The sequence below is a fragment of the Falco cherrug genome, chromosome 2 (assembly GCF_023634085.1).
Source record: "Falco cherrug isolate bFalChe1 chromosome 2, bFalChe1.pri, whole genome shotgun sequence".
Classification (NCBI taxonomy): domain Eukaryota; kingdom Metazoa; phylum Chordata; class Aves; order Falconiformes; family Falconidae; genus Falco; species Falco cherrug.
Window position 1 is genome coordinate 46,054,573 of NC_073698.1, and position 17,468 is coordinate 46,072,040.

General features: G+C 35.2%; 1 protein-coding gene across 30 annotated transcripts in view; it reads right to left on the minus strand.

Moving 5' to 3' along the window:
* Window positions 1–17,468, minus strand: part of MYCBP2 (MYC binding protein 2) — a 200,624-nt gene that overhangs the window by 66,477 nt on the left and 116,679 nt on the right. For 13 of the 30 annotated variants that reach the window (XM_055703016.1, XM_055703012.1, XM_055703005.1 and 10 more), the window contains exons 43-50: window positions 16,267–16,354; window positions 12,569–12,621; window positions 11,074–11,246; window positions 10,590–10,734; window positions 8,479–8,691; window positions 5,769–5,824; window positions 5,225–5,340; window positions 2,974–3,071 (exon numbers count right to left, since the gene is read on the minus strand). In XM_055703016.1, the coding sequence (XP_055558991.1) occupies window positions 2,974–3,071; window positions 5,225–5,340; window positions 5,769–5,824; window positions 8,479–8,691; window positions 10,590–10,734; window positions 11,074–11,246; window positions 12,569–12,621; window positions 16,267–16,354 (942 nt within the window). Of the gene's footprint in view, window positions 1–2,928; window positions 3,072–5,224; window positions 5,341–5,768; window positions 5,825–8,478; window positions 8,692–10,589; window positions 10,735–11,073; window positions 11,247–12,568; window positions 12,622–16,266; window positions 16,355–17,468 lie in introns of all 30 variants that reach the window. The other 17 variants (XM_055703008.1, XM_055703002.1, XM_055703010.1 and 14 more) reach the window with 3 other exon arrangements.

Below are 17,468 nucleotides of genomic sequence, written 5' to 3' on the forward strand. Positions count from 1 at the left end.
AGGTCGCTGCATTGTTATGCCAAAATGTTACTTTAGAAAACCATATGATGGGTTGGCTAGAAATTGGATTTAAAAACCTTGAATTTAGAGGAAGAAAACTCACAAAAATCACAAGATTTGGATATGCACAGGCCTGGAAAGAGCATTTTTCCCCTTTGCAGGAGCTAACTAAGTTGAAGAAAGTTCAAGCTGTAACTGCAAACTGTTCAGGGATCAGATCCACTGACAGACAATACAACAAAAAACAGACTAGAAGTTCTCTTATGCTCATTTCTGACCATCATGAAAAACTTAATTGTCTGAGTCTTCTTTCTGACTTAGCCCCTCTTTACTTGGAATATTTCTCTATGGCACAATGGTTCAGTATCTGTCCTGTAACACCCCAATAGTCAGTTCTTCCATGGAGTACACACAAACTGATTCTTACTGAAAGAAGGGGCTAATGCAGAAAGGCTTAGCAATTAAGATGAACTTGTCCCTTACAGTGGACAGCAGTTTTTAAGAGCTTTGTTGCTGTGTCTTCTTATTTAGTTAATCTGAAAATGTGGTACACCTTGCAGCACAGACAGGTGTGTTGCATAGGATAAAGCAAACTTAACAAGGGACTTAACATTCTATGAAGGGATGCAAAACACCACCTCTTGCCCAGAGTTTTTGGGTTTGGTAGTTTTTTTGCAATTGATGCTAGCTACTTGTTCAGTCATGTGAGGACAGTCAAAACAGTCAAAACATATTAGTGACCAATCATTCTGACACCAGTCTTGCCCATTCCAACTCAGCTAAATTCAGACTGCTTTCTTCTAGTTGGTTCCAACTACCCTGAATTACATTACATAGCTTGAAAAATGATGTTTCCCTCAATAGGATGTAGAATGGAATTTCCTGCAAATTAGTTAATCTAAGGTTCACAGTCAATGAATGAGGAGGCAGCAGTTCTTATGGGTCATATACTCCAGGCTAAATACAGATCGCTGGGATAATCTTTACCAACTTGGATGGACAGGAAAACCAGATCTTCATTTGATTTCAAATAACAGAGCATGAAGACATCAATAATAAAATCATAATATAGTATCCATTTTCAACTTGTGATTCAAGTAAGGTATGACTACTAAACTGGAATGTTTCACTGCCTCGATGAAAATAATTTGGTGATTCTACCTGAGAACAGATCACCACTGAGAATGCAGTGTTAGTGTCCTCTGGTTATAACTATCTGAAATTTCAGGCTGACAAAGAAGAGGAAGAAGCTTCTAGAGCTCAGCTAAGCCCTTTTTCTCAGGGAAACATGATTTGGTAGATTGGACTGTCTCTGACTGACACATATCTAATCTGCATTCTTGACTTCAGAAGCTTGGAGTACAGTGCAATAATTACCTTTCTGTATCATTTATAATACTGCTGTTCATACACAAAGAATTATTCTAACCTGGTTTGTTGTGTGATTTGTTACAACACAGAAGAAAGAAGACTGACAAAATTATTTACCATAAAAGGTAGTGTATTTTTGCAGCAGGCTCTACTGACACTATATACAGGACAGAAAGTCTTCTCTTTCAAAGAGACTACAAATTGGAACAACAAACAAGACATGCAAACAGAACACCCCAGGGAGATGATTAAACACTAGGCAATGCCTCAGAACACCAGAGGCCTAACTTCTGTATAGTATTTTTAACCATGAAAAAAATGTAGCTGTTACATATGAACCAGTCAACTCCATTTCCACTGCAATAACTAAAAAGACAGACATCACTTTCATTCAGCAATTTATCTCGTCTTAGATCAGATGTCTTTAGTGATAACAAACAACACGTATGATGATCAGCTTGGATGGAGATAATTAAGTTCTGTGAGATGAATCTCACCCAGTAGGAATTGGGAATTTTAATTAAGATAATGAAGTAACCAGGAAGTCTTCCTTCCAAGAGGAAGGAGAAAGCCTAGAAGTATTTCTCAGGGCAAAAAAAATATTACGCAATGAAAGATAAAAAATTGTGTGGAAACGAAAGCTAATTTATTATTTCTATTTTGAAGTGTGGGTGCAGGGAAAAGAATCTTGTTAGTGACGCTGGATGCATTTACAGACTGGGAAACTACACAATAAAGTTACTGTCTCTAGATTATTCAGAAAGTTGGAAAACAACTAGGTCAGGACACACTGTATAGGTAAGAAGCTGGCTAACACTTGATTATTTTTGTAACCACCTATTTCTTAGCCACCTTTGCAGTTGTAATAAGACAGGAAAGGATAACGTTGTAGTAGTTCAGAATTCTGCATCTTTTAATACATGTTTATTTCATGAAAAAAAATATTCAGTGGCTCATTTAATATCCCTTCGTTTGCATATAAGGGGAAGTGGAAGATGATTCCTTCATCTGGGCATATTCCTTATATCACTGCCACACCAGCTTTCAGAGGAAAGCTCTGTTATTTGCATCTACTTTAGTCCTTCAGGGTGGAAAGGTAAGGTGAAATGGGGAAGTCAAAAGCTTCAGAAAGGATAACTTTTAAAAATAAAATAATGATATTCTAAGGAAGATATTAATAAACTAATTTTGGTTTTTATATTGACTGAAGAAGATCCTTTTCACAAAAAAAACCACCATAACCTTTTTGAAGACCTTTGCACAATTAATTTCATAGTACAATATCAAAGAAAAAGAAATAATAGTGCAGAATGCAGTCTGTGGCTTTCACAATAGTCCCACAACGTTTGTGTGACAAGCCAAGACTAAGGCCATTTCTGCAGAGCTTCTAACTGTTTTATTAATGGATAGACTGAAAGGAAACAGACTTTCATCCTTCATTTTACCCCATATATTAATTTCATTGCATTCAGCACACTAAAGACATTTGCAAATATCCTTAAGTCCTGCACCAATATAACATGATAAAGTACGTATTAAAGAACACTAGAATCCCACCCAAATATTACTGTATGGTTGGGGTTTTTCTCCCATTCTCCAAACCTTGTTTGGCTGAGGCTCTGCTTTTGGTTTAATAAGTTGTGTTCCTGGAGGTATCATTCCTTTTGGAGGATCTTTTACTTTCACTTCTAGCCCAGCATCTGTAAGCAAACAAGACTAAGTTTTAAAAAAAACAATAAAATATTACAGGATATATCAGTCAAACAGGAATTACAGTTTATCTGTGCTACAATTCAGAGTAGGCAAAATAACCATTTGCTTATCTGTCTGCCATAAACAACACTTGCAGTTGCTTCATGGTGCAAAGTATTACTTTCTCAATACCTGTATCTTCATATGTGGAAATTTACAGGTCTATAATTTCATACTATTATTAGGTACCTGTCACACCTCGTGCACACAACACTATTAGGAATTTTGTATCATAATAGTGGCTTAAGGGGTATGTTTCAAGGACTAGCAAACACAGAAGAGATTAATGTTTGAAGGGTGCAAGTGAAAGCTTCTGGAGAAGCAATAGCTTATGCATGCTGTACTGCTGCAGATGTTAATTGCAAAATGTGAAAAACAGATAAGCGCCTTAAAATCCAAGTTGCACAACCAGAAAAGGCCAGTAATGTAAACTGCCAGCATCTTTAATTACCAACATTGTTGTAAGACCAGAAGGTACTGGAAAATATCTCAACACAGTAACATTCTCAGATTGTGAAGAAAAATAAATGTAAAGAAACAGTTCAAACTTAAGTAACCTTGAGTAATAATCTTAAAAGAAATTGTCTCAGCAATCACTGTTAAAGCCAAACTGCAAATTAATGGCCTCAGTAGATCTTTCCAGGGTTTTTTTGTTGTTTCATTGTAGAAGGTGATCCTTTGAAGAGCAACAACTTGAAAAGAAGCAGCCAGACCTAGCAATAAAACTGTTAGTTTCAGTAATTCTTTTAACCAAGCATGGAAGTAACGGAGGGAATCCAGAAGTATCAAGAACACTGAAGTTTGAGACAGAGAAGAAACTAAGTGCTACCTTAAGAGACTTAACTAAAGCAGTGAAAAATTGACAGAACTATGGGGTCAAGCATGAGTACATGAAAACTTGAGAGGGGATAGTAAGATACTATGATTGAACCAAGACTGAAGTTACACTGAAGAAAAATGGCATAGGTATAGAAGTATACTCACACCTGTTTAATAACCAAGGTTAACAACTGTATTCTAGCATTTCTAAAAATTAACACTACACAAATTGAGGATGGTAGAATACACGAAAAAGTGTAACAACAGCTGATTTAAACTACAGTATAAAGTTTGTCTCCAGGAATAGCAGACTGGAAAAATACAATTGAGTGCACTGGAGACTCCTATGAAGGAAAATGTTCCTGTTTGAGGAACAAAGATAAACATTAATAATGATAGCGTACAAATCTTATCTTCTCTAGTTAACATATCCCATTCCAATTCTATGTGAATTATGTGCATTCATATTTATGAGTATCACTGTATGTATTTACAAAAGCTGCTGCGCAGCATTAGGAAAAAGGAATTGCTGGTGCTGGTGAACTCACGGAAACCCTATCAGATCTGGGCCTAACTACAATGCCTTCAATATCCATCTTCACCATAGCACCAGTAAGACTAACAAGAGAGTATTCAAGATACCAACTTTTTTTTGGAGCGGCAATCTTTCCACTGCATGCTATAGTATCACATAGTGTAGTCCCTAGGCCTAACAAGAGAACTAAAAGATTTTCAGCAAGGAAGAAACCTAAGGCATTTAAAAATTACTACAAATGATTGAGACTTAAGGTGGAGTCTCAGTTAAGACCAAGACCACACTTTCTCAATTTTCCACAGAAGAAATGGCATTATTTACTCCTACATGGTCAGAAACAATTTCCCCTTTCCTTAGGTTCTTCAGTGTTGGTTTTTGGTTGTTGTTTTTTATTTTTCTCCTTTAAGTGTACATGTCTGTCATTCTCAGCTGAAACAAGACATTTCTCTTGGAACATTGAGACTGTAAAGTAAGATACTCTATTAATCTGGCAGTTATATAACCACATTATAAATACATGATATGCCACATACATCCCTTTTCTATGAGAGAATAGCTGTGGTATTTTTTTCCTTTTCAGAAGGAAGAAGGAATTAGATAGAACACTTCTAAACAAAAACTTGGGTGCTACGTTTTGCTGTCAACTGTAATAATAAATCTTGTGAGCAAGCACCAAGACATACATTTATCGGTATACAAAACGGATAGAATATAAATTTATGCTGAAGTATAGTGAAAATTGAGTACCTATTTCAATGCCATCTATAGTAACATGAATGGTATAGAGACCAACAGCTCCTGGAGTCCAGTTTGCACAGTATGTACCATCATTATTGACTCTGATCAACATGTTTTCACTGGGTCTAGGCATAAACAAAACAATGGAAATCATTAAACAATTACTGTCTTCTTGGAATTAACCTGTAACAGTTTGAAACTATTCTACTTTTTTTCTAACAGATCATCTAAATACCGTTTTTCCCTGTCCAATGTATTAACCTCATATTATTTATTATCAACATATAACCCTCTATGCCACATTTAATAGCAAATGATGAAACAACACATTCAGAGAGTAGATAACACAAATAAGGAATCAACATTAGAACAATTAAGAATTAAGGAGCAAAATCTCTAAATCTAAGAAAAAAATATAATAATACATGATTTTTGTGTTTCTACCCTTAGACAAAGATTACCTGGCAGTCAAAGCTTGTGAGTCTGGGTGTAAGCAGAAGTGACAAGACATGTTAATTTAAGCCCCTACTAAAAAGTAATTTTTTATGTTTACCTCTTTGGTGTTGGTGAAGCAAAGCGTAGTTCTTCAAAAGAATAATTTTCATATGCCTATAAACAGGTTAAATTCAACAAACATAAAATCAACAGTTATCAGTTATACTATGGTCAAGAATAAATAAAAGCAAGGGTATGTTCTCAAAGATCACACTAATCTAACTTTACACTCACCACAAGTATGGATCAGGAAACCAGAAACAAATTCCAAAACACAGAAACACAGCTATATTATAAATACATACGTGAAAAAAGTATCTTCACTTTAAATAACCATTATTTAGGTAACAAAGATACCTATTGCTAACAAAAACATTTGTTCACAGTCAAGTCTTCTAATCTCACTTGTACAAAAAGCCATTGAACACAGGTAGTGCATTGAAGACCATGTGAAGATAAGAAAGCAAGCATGCTGCAGGTCAAAAACTGCAAACCAGACCAGTGGGTTTATCAATGGAATTTCGGATCCTCTCTCTTTCTACTCACAGTGAAGAAATTCCCTCTATACTGAGGTGATATTTCCACTGATTCTCACTACAAAAAAGAGCTGATTCACTTTCACAGTTTCTTGTGAAACAACTGCACTGAAAAGCCCCATAATAAGTAAATAATGGTAGTCCCAGAACTGCACAAAGTCCCTCAGCAAGAATCTCTAGGCTGCAGTGGTTGCCAAGTTATCAGATTCCCATGTTAAATCAAAAACAACAGGCAGGGAAGAGGTAGATAAGAATGTTTGAAAACACATGCAGATCAGCCATTTCAGATCTCTATACAAGGAGAGTTTAGGCTATCAGTCCCCCAAACATGTAATAATTTATTGTCATGAAGTAAGAAGTTAGAGTTTCTAATCATATTTGGATGTTTCTATTGAGTACTGATATAACATGCAGGCTGGTATAAAATTAAAAAGTCAGGGGACATTGGCATTCTGCACCGAAATGAGTGTACTCAGTAACATGGGGAGGAAAGTAGAAGACAATTATTTACACTTTCTTGAATCAGTAAAGTTGTTAATAAGCTAATCAAGTACAGCAGGCAACATATTTGCATTTCCCAGTATGTCAAGACAGTCCTTAATTTAAGCAGCAAAATATCAGCTCTCTTCTGAACAAAACAAAAAAATGTTAAGGTGTTGGACAGAAAAGACTTAACCTAAAAGGAATTTCTGGAAGATTCCCCAGCAAGGTGTTAAATATGGAAGTCAAGCATGTTTCAACAAGAAGAGAGAAACACTTTTTGTATTTTACCTTGGTGTGTACTTGTACTGTTTTACTTTTATCTTTACCAAGACTTCTACTGCTATTATCTACTAAGATAACTTTAACCAAATACTTTTATTTTCATTTTATCTTAGCCTGACTCAGTTAAAAAAAGACGACAAGTTAACAAGCTAACATCAAGCATTCCTCACTCAAAGGGTCCATCAGATCTAGAAATTAATTTCTAGACACCCTACACTCATTCCACTATCATTTACTCCACAGTATCTAACACATTGCTAGATGTGCCACCATAACAGTTGTGGGACCAGATTTGCCACCTGGTACTGGAAAAGAAGCAGCAGGTACCTGTGGAAAATGGCTATCAGAAATCCCATCTGGGTTCCAACATTGAATAAATAATGTATTTTTTTCCCCACCTCAAGTCACTGATAAAATTACCAAGTAGCATCAAGCCAAGAAGTGATCTTTGCAGTACTCCAAATAAAAAAACCCAAACAAGCCAAACACACTTGTCTCCTTGATATACACTCCCTGATGCAAATATCTTTTCAGACATTTGATTTAACAAGTTTTTAAAACATTTGTTGTACTCCATATTGATTTTTTAGTCCTTTCACTGATCCATTAAGACATGATTTAGTAGCCAGTTGCACTATTTACACATAGCAACTGTAGCGCTATGCAGAAAACAACTTGTGCCCTCTAAAAGATGCTACTTTGCTGATTTTTCCCCTCCATAAATCCATACTGATTATACTAAGTATTATCCTTCTCTGATTCCTGATTAATCATGTCTTGTAAAGATGTCCAACTGCTAATTATACTCATCATGTCACATCTCTTAACTGAGTCAATGTGACTTACATGTAAATTTATCGCAGGTGTTAAAATACACTTATTCAATACTAACTCTTCCATTTGTACCTTTTTAAAAACTGTTCCTGGCAAAGTCTCTGAGCTGATCCATTTGACAATGGCTAATTTCAACAAATTGTGTTTAATATTTATGAATCATTTGCATAATTGAACTCAATTTAAATTTTTTTGCTTTTTTTGCAAACTTTTTTTGCGATTTTGTAATTTTGCAAAAATTTGAATTATTTATGTGACCTTTCTATTATGCTGAGCTCAGATTTTTTTCCTATGTTCACCACTTACAGTTTTAATACAGATCCACTGCAACACTCCAACTCTATACGGATACATTGGTTTGACTTCCCCTCCACCATTTCAATAGCTGTTTTAATTTCTCCTGAGTAACTCGGACTAGTTTGTTAATAAGTGTAATCACAATGAAACAGAACTTTTCTTTTTAAATGCTAATCCAGTCTGTAACTGCTTTACAGTTCAGGAAATTGGCCTTTTTGATGCATCTAGTTTTACACTGACCAAAATGAAATACAGTTTTTTCCTTCTCTTTTGCATACTTTAAGCACTTTGAATACTGAATTTTATAGTTATATTGCTTAAATGACAGTCATTTACCTTCATCATTGTAATTGCAATATATCGAGCTTCTTTTACTATCATTGGCTCATAGGAAGAATCAAGCTTTGGTGAAGGAAGTCCTCCAAAGGTCATATCACTGCTAGGGGAAGCAGCTGTTGCAGGACTCCCTGGTATTCGTTGCACCTTTTTAACTTGTTCTTGTTGCAAAGATGTTTTTTTCTGAGAAACAGGAATAGCTTTGACTTCTACCTACAATAAGACATGGGAAACATAAGATGATTTAGAGAGAGAAAACACACACACACACACATAATCTTTTAGATGTGGTAAGGTACAGTGACAAAGTGCTTAGAGTGCTTACTATGAATCCAGCTGTAGCAAAAACCTGTGTCTACACTTAGCAACAATTTGGAAAGCCAAGCACTGCATCTCTGAAAAATGTAAATGTACAGGAGAGACGCACCCAACTGACTTGGCACATGATCAGTAAGGGCCAGTGTCGACTCTGCCAGTCCCAGAGCACTCACTGGGGAGCAGCACATAGCCCGGTATGCCTAGCTAAGTTTTCCCACAACAGAAAATGCTACGAAGTAGGAAGAGAGCCTTCCAAATGAGCACACAGGTTTCAGAGTGAATCATCAGGGCTTGCTAGATCTGCATCAGTGGTGGCCAGATTGGATCCTGGCTGGCTCTGCCATCCTACTACATCAGTACTGTTACGTTTATACTGTGTTCTTTAATGCATATTTTAATTGACTTTTTTTTTTCCCCAGAGGTACCACATCTCCATCAATGCAGGCAATATAGTCAGCAGTACAGTTTTCTGAGGCAGAACAGACAATCTGGAAAATAAGTTTATACATTATTCATCCTAAATCTGCAATAAAGTACATTAAATATTGCAGATTTCACACAACATTTTATCAAAATTTGACTTAATTTATGGAAGTTGTACCACTGCATTGCACACTGAATGAATCCAACAGAATGATTAAATTGAATCAAGATTTATTACTTTAATACATATGTGGAAAAAAATATCCAGCCATAATTTGTAATTTTGATGATATTTTGACATACCCTTTTCCTGATTGATAGATAAAATCACTACCTTCAAGACTTTTCCACTTCCTCTGTCACAGATTTAAGTCAGTAACCACATGTATAAATGTCACTCAAGCTGTGTTTGTGACTAAGCTGATTCTTGTGTTACTGTTGTAGACTCACTGTTCATTAATGAGTTTACAGCTCACTGTAAGGTAACTTTCAATTATTACATCCTAGACAAAGAATAGATATGAGAGCTCTTATCGCAGGAACCATGCCTCTGTAAAAGGTATTTCATCTACTTTTGGGTTTGAACAAAACCAACTACCCCACAATAACAGTGGGATTTAAAACATCGATATAACCTGATTTATTAGAGCTACATGAAAACCATTTTGTGTTCAATTTGTTTTGTTTGTGTTCTTCGCCACTTCAAGCAGCCAACTTTTACACATATCACATAGGTTTTCTCTGAAGTGTGCAAAGATTTTCTAATTCTACCTGAGGCTGTCATAAACACTTCCTTTCCAGTACTTCAACAACTGAAAAAAGAACCATTAAAAAAAATGAACAGTGATTAACTGAAGAGGCTGAAGCAAAACCCAAGAATCTCAGACCTTGCCACTTATTTTATTAATTTCAATAGCTACAGAACTTCCAGATATTAGAAACAGAAAAGGGGGAAGTGCTGTTCTGGTCTAAAATAAAGTGACTATAAAATGGTCCATCAATGTGCTTCTGATTCTTTTTTTCCATCACATTTATTCAGTCTATGATTTATACTGTTTCCTGGCTTACAAGTTAAAAAAAATGGATTCTGTCACCATACAGATCATTACTATCAAACATCACCTACAACTGGTTATTTCCAGAACTATGCATGTGTAGCTCATTACAGAAAAAATATAAACTGCATGAAATGGTGTTTGCGTAATACAGATTCTGATAATTTTGTGGATTTATAGGTAAGAAAGTGTGACTACATTGAACTTATGAATGCCACTTTCTGTCCAATAAAAGAGTATTCTGTGGAACATTTAAAACAAATACTAAGAGATGACACAACGAATTATAGGAACAACCAAGATTCAAATAATTACCTTCATATTAGGAACATGAACAACATCCCCATACTGGTCTTTTGTTTGTACTGTAATAACAGTTGGCCAGCCACACCGAATGTCATCCTTATTCAAAATCAATGAAGTTTTTTGAGGATCAGCATATGAATCTGGCTGAAGCCACCTACAAAAAAGAAAAAACCCTACCATTAATATCTTTTATAGCCCCCCAAATATAAATCCTTACTCTGTATAAACATGACTTCCAGATAAGAAAGGGTGCAGAAGCTCTATAATACACAATACTTTGAACTAATATATTAACAGAAACAATACGGCCAAGTAATTTTATTTAACTAATATTTGATATAACTATTAAAGATCTATAGCTATTTGTATAGACAAGCAACAGCGCACAGGTGTTAAAGTTTAGCAGATAACTAAACATTTTCTACTTTGCCTCAAAACTTAGACATTAAACTATGAAGTAATGGGTTTATTCATGCAGCATACAAACTTTTACCTTGCAAGTCGTCCACCACTGGATCCTGGTACACAAGCAATGAAATCCTCCAGAAATGACTGCTCATTGCTCTGTACCTGCAGTGGAAGATTTCCTTCGAGAGCTTCCAAAATGGTTGGTGAGTGAGATAGTGCCAAGCCTTTCCCAAGAATGCCGGAGTGAGATTTGCAGACCTTTTTTTTTTGGCAGAGGTTGAGGTGAAAGGTTGGAGACATAAAAGTGCTTTTCAGTATCTTACATGCAGACACTTTCCCATGATATGACACAATTGGTATAGGCAGTTTGGGTACTGAAAACCATTCATGGAGGAGAATAAATGGAATAAAAACTGGATAAACTTTACTTTGATTAAAGTTTAAGAAAAAGTCAGCTCAGTCTATAAAACAACAATGTATGTCAAAAGAAATTAAATGAGCTTGAGTTGAGGGAGAATTTCTGGAGGAAAGAATAAGGTAACATGGACTTTCATGTTAGAGTATTCTAAACTGCTGACAGGAGAAGAAAGAAAATGCATTCTTAAAATTCTGAAAAACTGAAAAATCTGAAAATCCATTCTGAAAATGTGATCAATGAGCATGTTCCAAAAGAAAATAAAAGGCTAGAGGTACAACTTGTAGAAAGGCAGATCTCTTAAGAAAGATATTTTTGGGGTGAGACAAAGTAAAAGAAATCCCTTCTTTGCAAGGAAGGAAGATGGAAAGATGCATAAACCACTGAAGAGACAGGACTAAAAGCAAAGGGGAATCCATAACTTGCATGCACACTCCTAGCTCACATTTTGAATTAGAACACAGTGGGTCCAAGAACAGATTGCTGAAAAAATATTTCTTCCAAGGAACATCTGATTCCTCCTAGACGGTTTCTGTTTACTGTTCTGTCACCTAAGACCTATGCATTGGTGTCATACTGTAGCACTGATGAGTTTTTTCAGCAAGTACTGTGACAACTGAATTTCAAAACAGTTGCCCTTAAGATAATTAGGAAAGAGAAAGAACATTGAAAATTTTTCCACTGTTCATCATCAGCTAGGGGCTATAAATAGGGACTTACTGACCACCGTTAGCTACCATCACAACAAACAACATAGCACCATCAAACCAGAACAACTGCAATCATATTATTTAGGACTTGATAAATGTTAGTGCTCAACTGAAAAGATTATTTTATTTCTGCAATTACAAAGACATGTAAGGATTAATTTTGGTAACTTTTAAAATTTGCTGAATAGTACAACTTAAGCCAAACAGATATTTTGAATTATACTTGGTCATCTAACCTTCTATGTGATATTTTATGCATTTTTAATAAGATTTATTATTAGAAGATATAATATAAATACTAAACTTCCACAATACTTTCTTAAACTGTTTTATAACAAGCCGGATTCCCTTCTACTATAAAAACCTTACATGTGATTTTCTTCTGTAGCAGTCAAAAAGTTGAAATGCAATTATGTGCTTAAGTACGCTGATATGGATAAAAAGCCACAGTATACCTGTAAGGCAGCCTCTTCAAGTATCTCAAGATCTTCTTCAAATTCATTACCTGCTGTAAAAATATAATCATATATTTCTCATAACAATAGTATTGACATTTATCTACATATTATAGAATGTGAAATTCAATTCTGTTTAGTGAAGCTTTGTATATTACAAAATTACAAAATGATGTGTAATATTGTTTAACCAGCAGTTGAAAGATTAGTATTCTCAAGTAACGTAGTAAACATGCAGTATAGTGTAGTTCAGTGCACAAGCAAATACACAATATCCATTACACAAAACAAAATTTGGTACTTTTCTTATCTCCAAGACAGTATGTATGGCAAATCTTTGGATGTGACTAGGTATTTTCAGAAAAACATTTTAGGAGGTCAAGATGGTTTCTGGGAAGCAGTACTTGTGAGTATGCACCAGCTGCTCCCTTTCAAGAGCTTACTACCCTAGTACCAGTATTCAAAAACCTGATAAACTCTGCACAATTTTGCAAATTACCATTCCCCCTAAAACATAAAACTTGAATACATTCTATTACACAATATTTCTTTCTTACAAATACAACTCAAAAAAGTCTGATTTCCAGGGTGACCAGAATTGCCAAACACAGTCTTTTAACAGAAAAGTAAAACAGGTAAGGTTACCATATTTCTACCTTCTCTCAAAAACATGTCAGGCAATTCTACTAGTCAGAAGAGAGAAAGAGAAGTGAGAAGAATGAAGTCCTAAGGCATTTTTAAAATCCAAAGAAATAAAGATATATAAAAAATCTGCTCTCAGAAATAACTTCTATCAAATCAAACAAGTAAGTAACAATGTTAAAAACATCAATCAATTCCACATTGCTGTATAAGTTAGTCCTTGTCACAGACCAGATCTCTCTCTTGGGAGGAAGTATCTTAAAGTCTTGGAGAACTGGCAAGGAGGAATTGTGACCTTTTGAACACGGGAACTCAAATAGTATTTGCATGTATCTCAAAGATAAAGTTTTCCTAATACAGGAAGGAATCACTGTCTGGTTCATCTTCCTCTAGAGCGAGGATGCTAGACCTTCTTAATGTTCTTTCAAAACACTTTTTTCCCTAATGGTTCTAGAGGAATACTTGACAGGTATTTGGTTACTTGTATACAGAATATAGCCACTTACAGCAATTACTAAAAAGCCAAGTACGTCTTTGTGAAGGACAACCTCCTTAAAGTCAATACATCAAGATAAATCATGCAAATAAAGCTGAAGATAGAAAGGTCCTACAAGGATACCAGTAAAAACTGATTTCAAGTCAGTTCAATCATCCTATTTTCACTGAGAGAAAGTTCATGAAGTTTCTTATTGTCTTCATTAATATTACCAGGTTTTAAGAACACTTAGTTTCCGGGAAATGGAACAGGATTACTTTACCTAGTTTTGGGCAGCGAAGCATGAAATAAGCTCAGACTTAGGTATAGATACAGGCTTGAAAGATACCTTTAAAATAAATGAAGGAGAAACAGGCTCCTCCTTTGGGTGATTAGTTTAATTTTTCTTACATCTTCATCTAAGGATGACATGAACCATCCTCTGAAGATATCTAAATTAAGTCTAATAGAAGGTCAGAGCTACTACCTTAGATATAGATGCCTAACTTCTAAATCCCAAAGTTCAGGAATTTTAAGTTAAGTTGCTAATTACTTTGTGGAGTAAGCCTTTTAGGTTACTTCGTTTAGCCTATACATCCACACACAAAACAGAGGTAAAATTGTAGAAATTATAAAGTATGGGAAGTCTAACAAAAAGGGCTTTCCTGTATGTATGCATTACAAGACAGTCTTTTATATGATTATATAGGTTTTTCTTAAAGGACACTTCATTCCACAAATACAACACTGCTCTGCCGGTGAGCAATGGCACTAATACAGTATTTTTAAAAACACTATTTCACTTGCAGCCAAAGGTAGAAGATACATAATTTAGAACACAGAAAAAGAAAAAAACTACCAGTCTAATACTAAGACATTTAAATGTTGCTCTAGAAAATCCCATTTTAACCTCTTTTTCTGCCATAGTGTTTTTCTGAGACACCAAGCAAAACACTTAGAGCAAAATTACAGACAACTGAAAACATCTTAAAAAGGTTGCACAGTAGTTTCCATTCACAAGTTACTACCACTGCTGCGTATACTTCATCAGTTTTGTTTATTTTGTTTATCACAGGGTACAGTGATCTTGTAGAGAAATAATACAACCGTGTGTAATTTGCATTGTAATATTGTCAGCAACACTAACAGACTTGGCTAAAGTCCTTAAGTTGGTGTTAGGTAAAGAGTGAGCTGATTAAATTGCAATTACATCAGTAATCAGGAGGCCTCTTTACAGGCAATGCACTTATCCCTCCTCTCTTGCAGATCATAGACAACCACTTTTATAGGTGGCTGAGACTGCATACGTATCATAAAAGCATGTTTTATTTCAAATTGCTTCTCTCTGAAAGCATTTAAAGCTGGTCTATGTACCACCTACTCTCCCTTCTTGTTTAGACATTCAAAATCAGAACAAAACAAAAAAAAAATTATGGAGAAGTAGAAAATATTAGAAAACCTAGGAAATTAAGTTAGAAGCTTTCAATGTTAGCTTTTTTTTTTTTTTTTTGCATAGGACAACAACAGGATAAATGAGTGCTAGGGAAGTCAATACAACTAAGGATTTAATGAGGCTGTTTGAAGGATAAGAGGGCACTATTTAAACTATAGAATTGCCTGTACTTTTGAGAGAGAAGTGAGATCTACCAGTGCAATTGAGGTGCCTATTTAAAACAAAGTAAGAAATTTGAACATCTAATACTCAAGCAAAATACCAGGTTAAAAATTCCAAATTAGGTTTTGTGGTTATAACTGCACACTATTCAATGCCCTCCTGCTCATTAATACACATTTCCAGTCTCATTAACAATATTTGAGCTCTCATTTTTGCTCCTAAATTAAAATGATCAAAAAGATATCCTATTATATATTATAAGTCTGTTTTTCCTATACACTAATGTTAATTAGGAGAAATTCTATTACACAGAACATGGTTGCATCATTAGAAGTTCTAATTCAATCTCCATATCCATTGATTTTCATAAACTCATAGTTTTCCTTACATTATAAATTGCAACATTTTAAATTGCATTTGGGTTACTGTAAACTTTTATGTACTTCATCTGCTCTAAAAGTATGTAGCTATTTTTGCAATTGTAAAAAACCCCAAACCCTACAGTAGATATTTTAGGGTATAAGGTCTACATACGTAATAGTCATTTTCAATTTTGAACAACTAATTTTACATTTCGCAATTCAAAGCTGCAGGTATTTTTCATTCAGAAAGGTGTGGAGTGCAGGGAGAAGAAACAGTGAAAGAGAAACACAAATAAGATACCTGCACATTTGTGAAGTACCACGAGGAAACTGTAGGACATAGCTCATACACTGATACACTACCTGTGGATGGGGTGAGTTCATTCAGATTTAAATGACCACATTTCCCTCCCCCCATACACACATGAAGGGAACAGTGTAGGCAGAAAACTTCACTACTTTATTATCTTGTTTGATTAATTCAGTTTTAAGAATCAGTTTGGTGTGATTATCTCTAAGAGTAACATTAAGATTTAAAGATAGTATTAATTCAGAAAACCTCAAATGATGAAATAACAAAGTATGTTCTTTGAGTAGGACTTACCAATAGGAAGAGCTAGATCTTTCTTCATCAAAGCTGCTGCACATGATCCTCCTAAATTTGCCAGTTCTTTCTCCAGCTGAATAATACCCTTAAAATTGAAACCAATTTAGAAACAAAAATAGTGTCTCAGAAAATAGGACAATGAGTATTTTTCCCTGACACTGCTTTATTCTAAAAGATACTAATTTTATGTTCCATTTCAAGTTTCTGTGAAACGCTTCTTGCCATACATCTACTGTCATGTTTTGCTGTGACATGGGCTAGCGTACCAAAAATTCTGGAACAATTTCAACTAGGTAAGAGTATTAATAAATGGGTTACCATGCTTCTGGTAGCCTAGTAAAAACATCTGAAGAAGATAATTGTCTTTTGTCTGTAATGTTAAAAAGAAAGGAAACTTCCTAATAAAAAAAACCCAACAAAACAAACCCCAAAATAACACCTTACCAATACATATACAGATTGCAAAGCAATGCATCTTCTACGTTGTACATATATACATTCCACAGAAGCTCACCTTGCCACCTTGCTTAAAGGTAGTACTGTTCATAACTTTTTTCCTCTTCCCCTTCTCTAGTTGAAAGGCAAGGATGGGAAAAAGATTCCATTATTTCCCTTTCTCCATTATAGATCGTGGGAGACGCCCTTGGCAGTTTTTCCCTTCTGTTTGCACTGGGAACATTTCTTCCCATTGACACTGCTGTTCTAGGGAATGAGAAGACTCCCTGCCTCCCCCCCGACTTGTCACTGAAAACATGAGAGCTTCTCAATCAGTACCTTTCAACCTTGTTCGCAAAAAAAAAAGAACAGACCATGCACATGGGTTTCAAATACATGGAGGGAAGGAGGTTGGATGCAAGGAATGGGGGGAGACTAGTACGGCTAAGAAGGCTGCTGCTACTTTTTAAAACATAAAGAAATGTATCTGATAGTTTCCCTTCAACTTGTCTCAGTTACATGCAGGCACAAACTCTTTAACTGCTCACAAAAAAAGATATTGACACTAACACCAATTTTAAATTTTAAAGAAATGCATGAGTGATTCAGTACACCTCTGACAAATACCTCTCATGGAAGAAAAAACCCCCACCGACCCACCACCAAAAACTAGCAGGGGAGATGGAAACCTCCATCTGATGGATCTTCTTGCAGACTTAGAGAAAGCAGCAATATAAAAAGTAGATTAAAAAATCCTTTTGGAA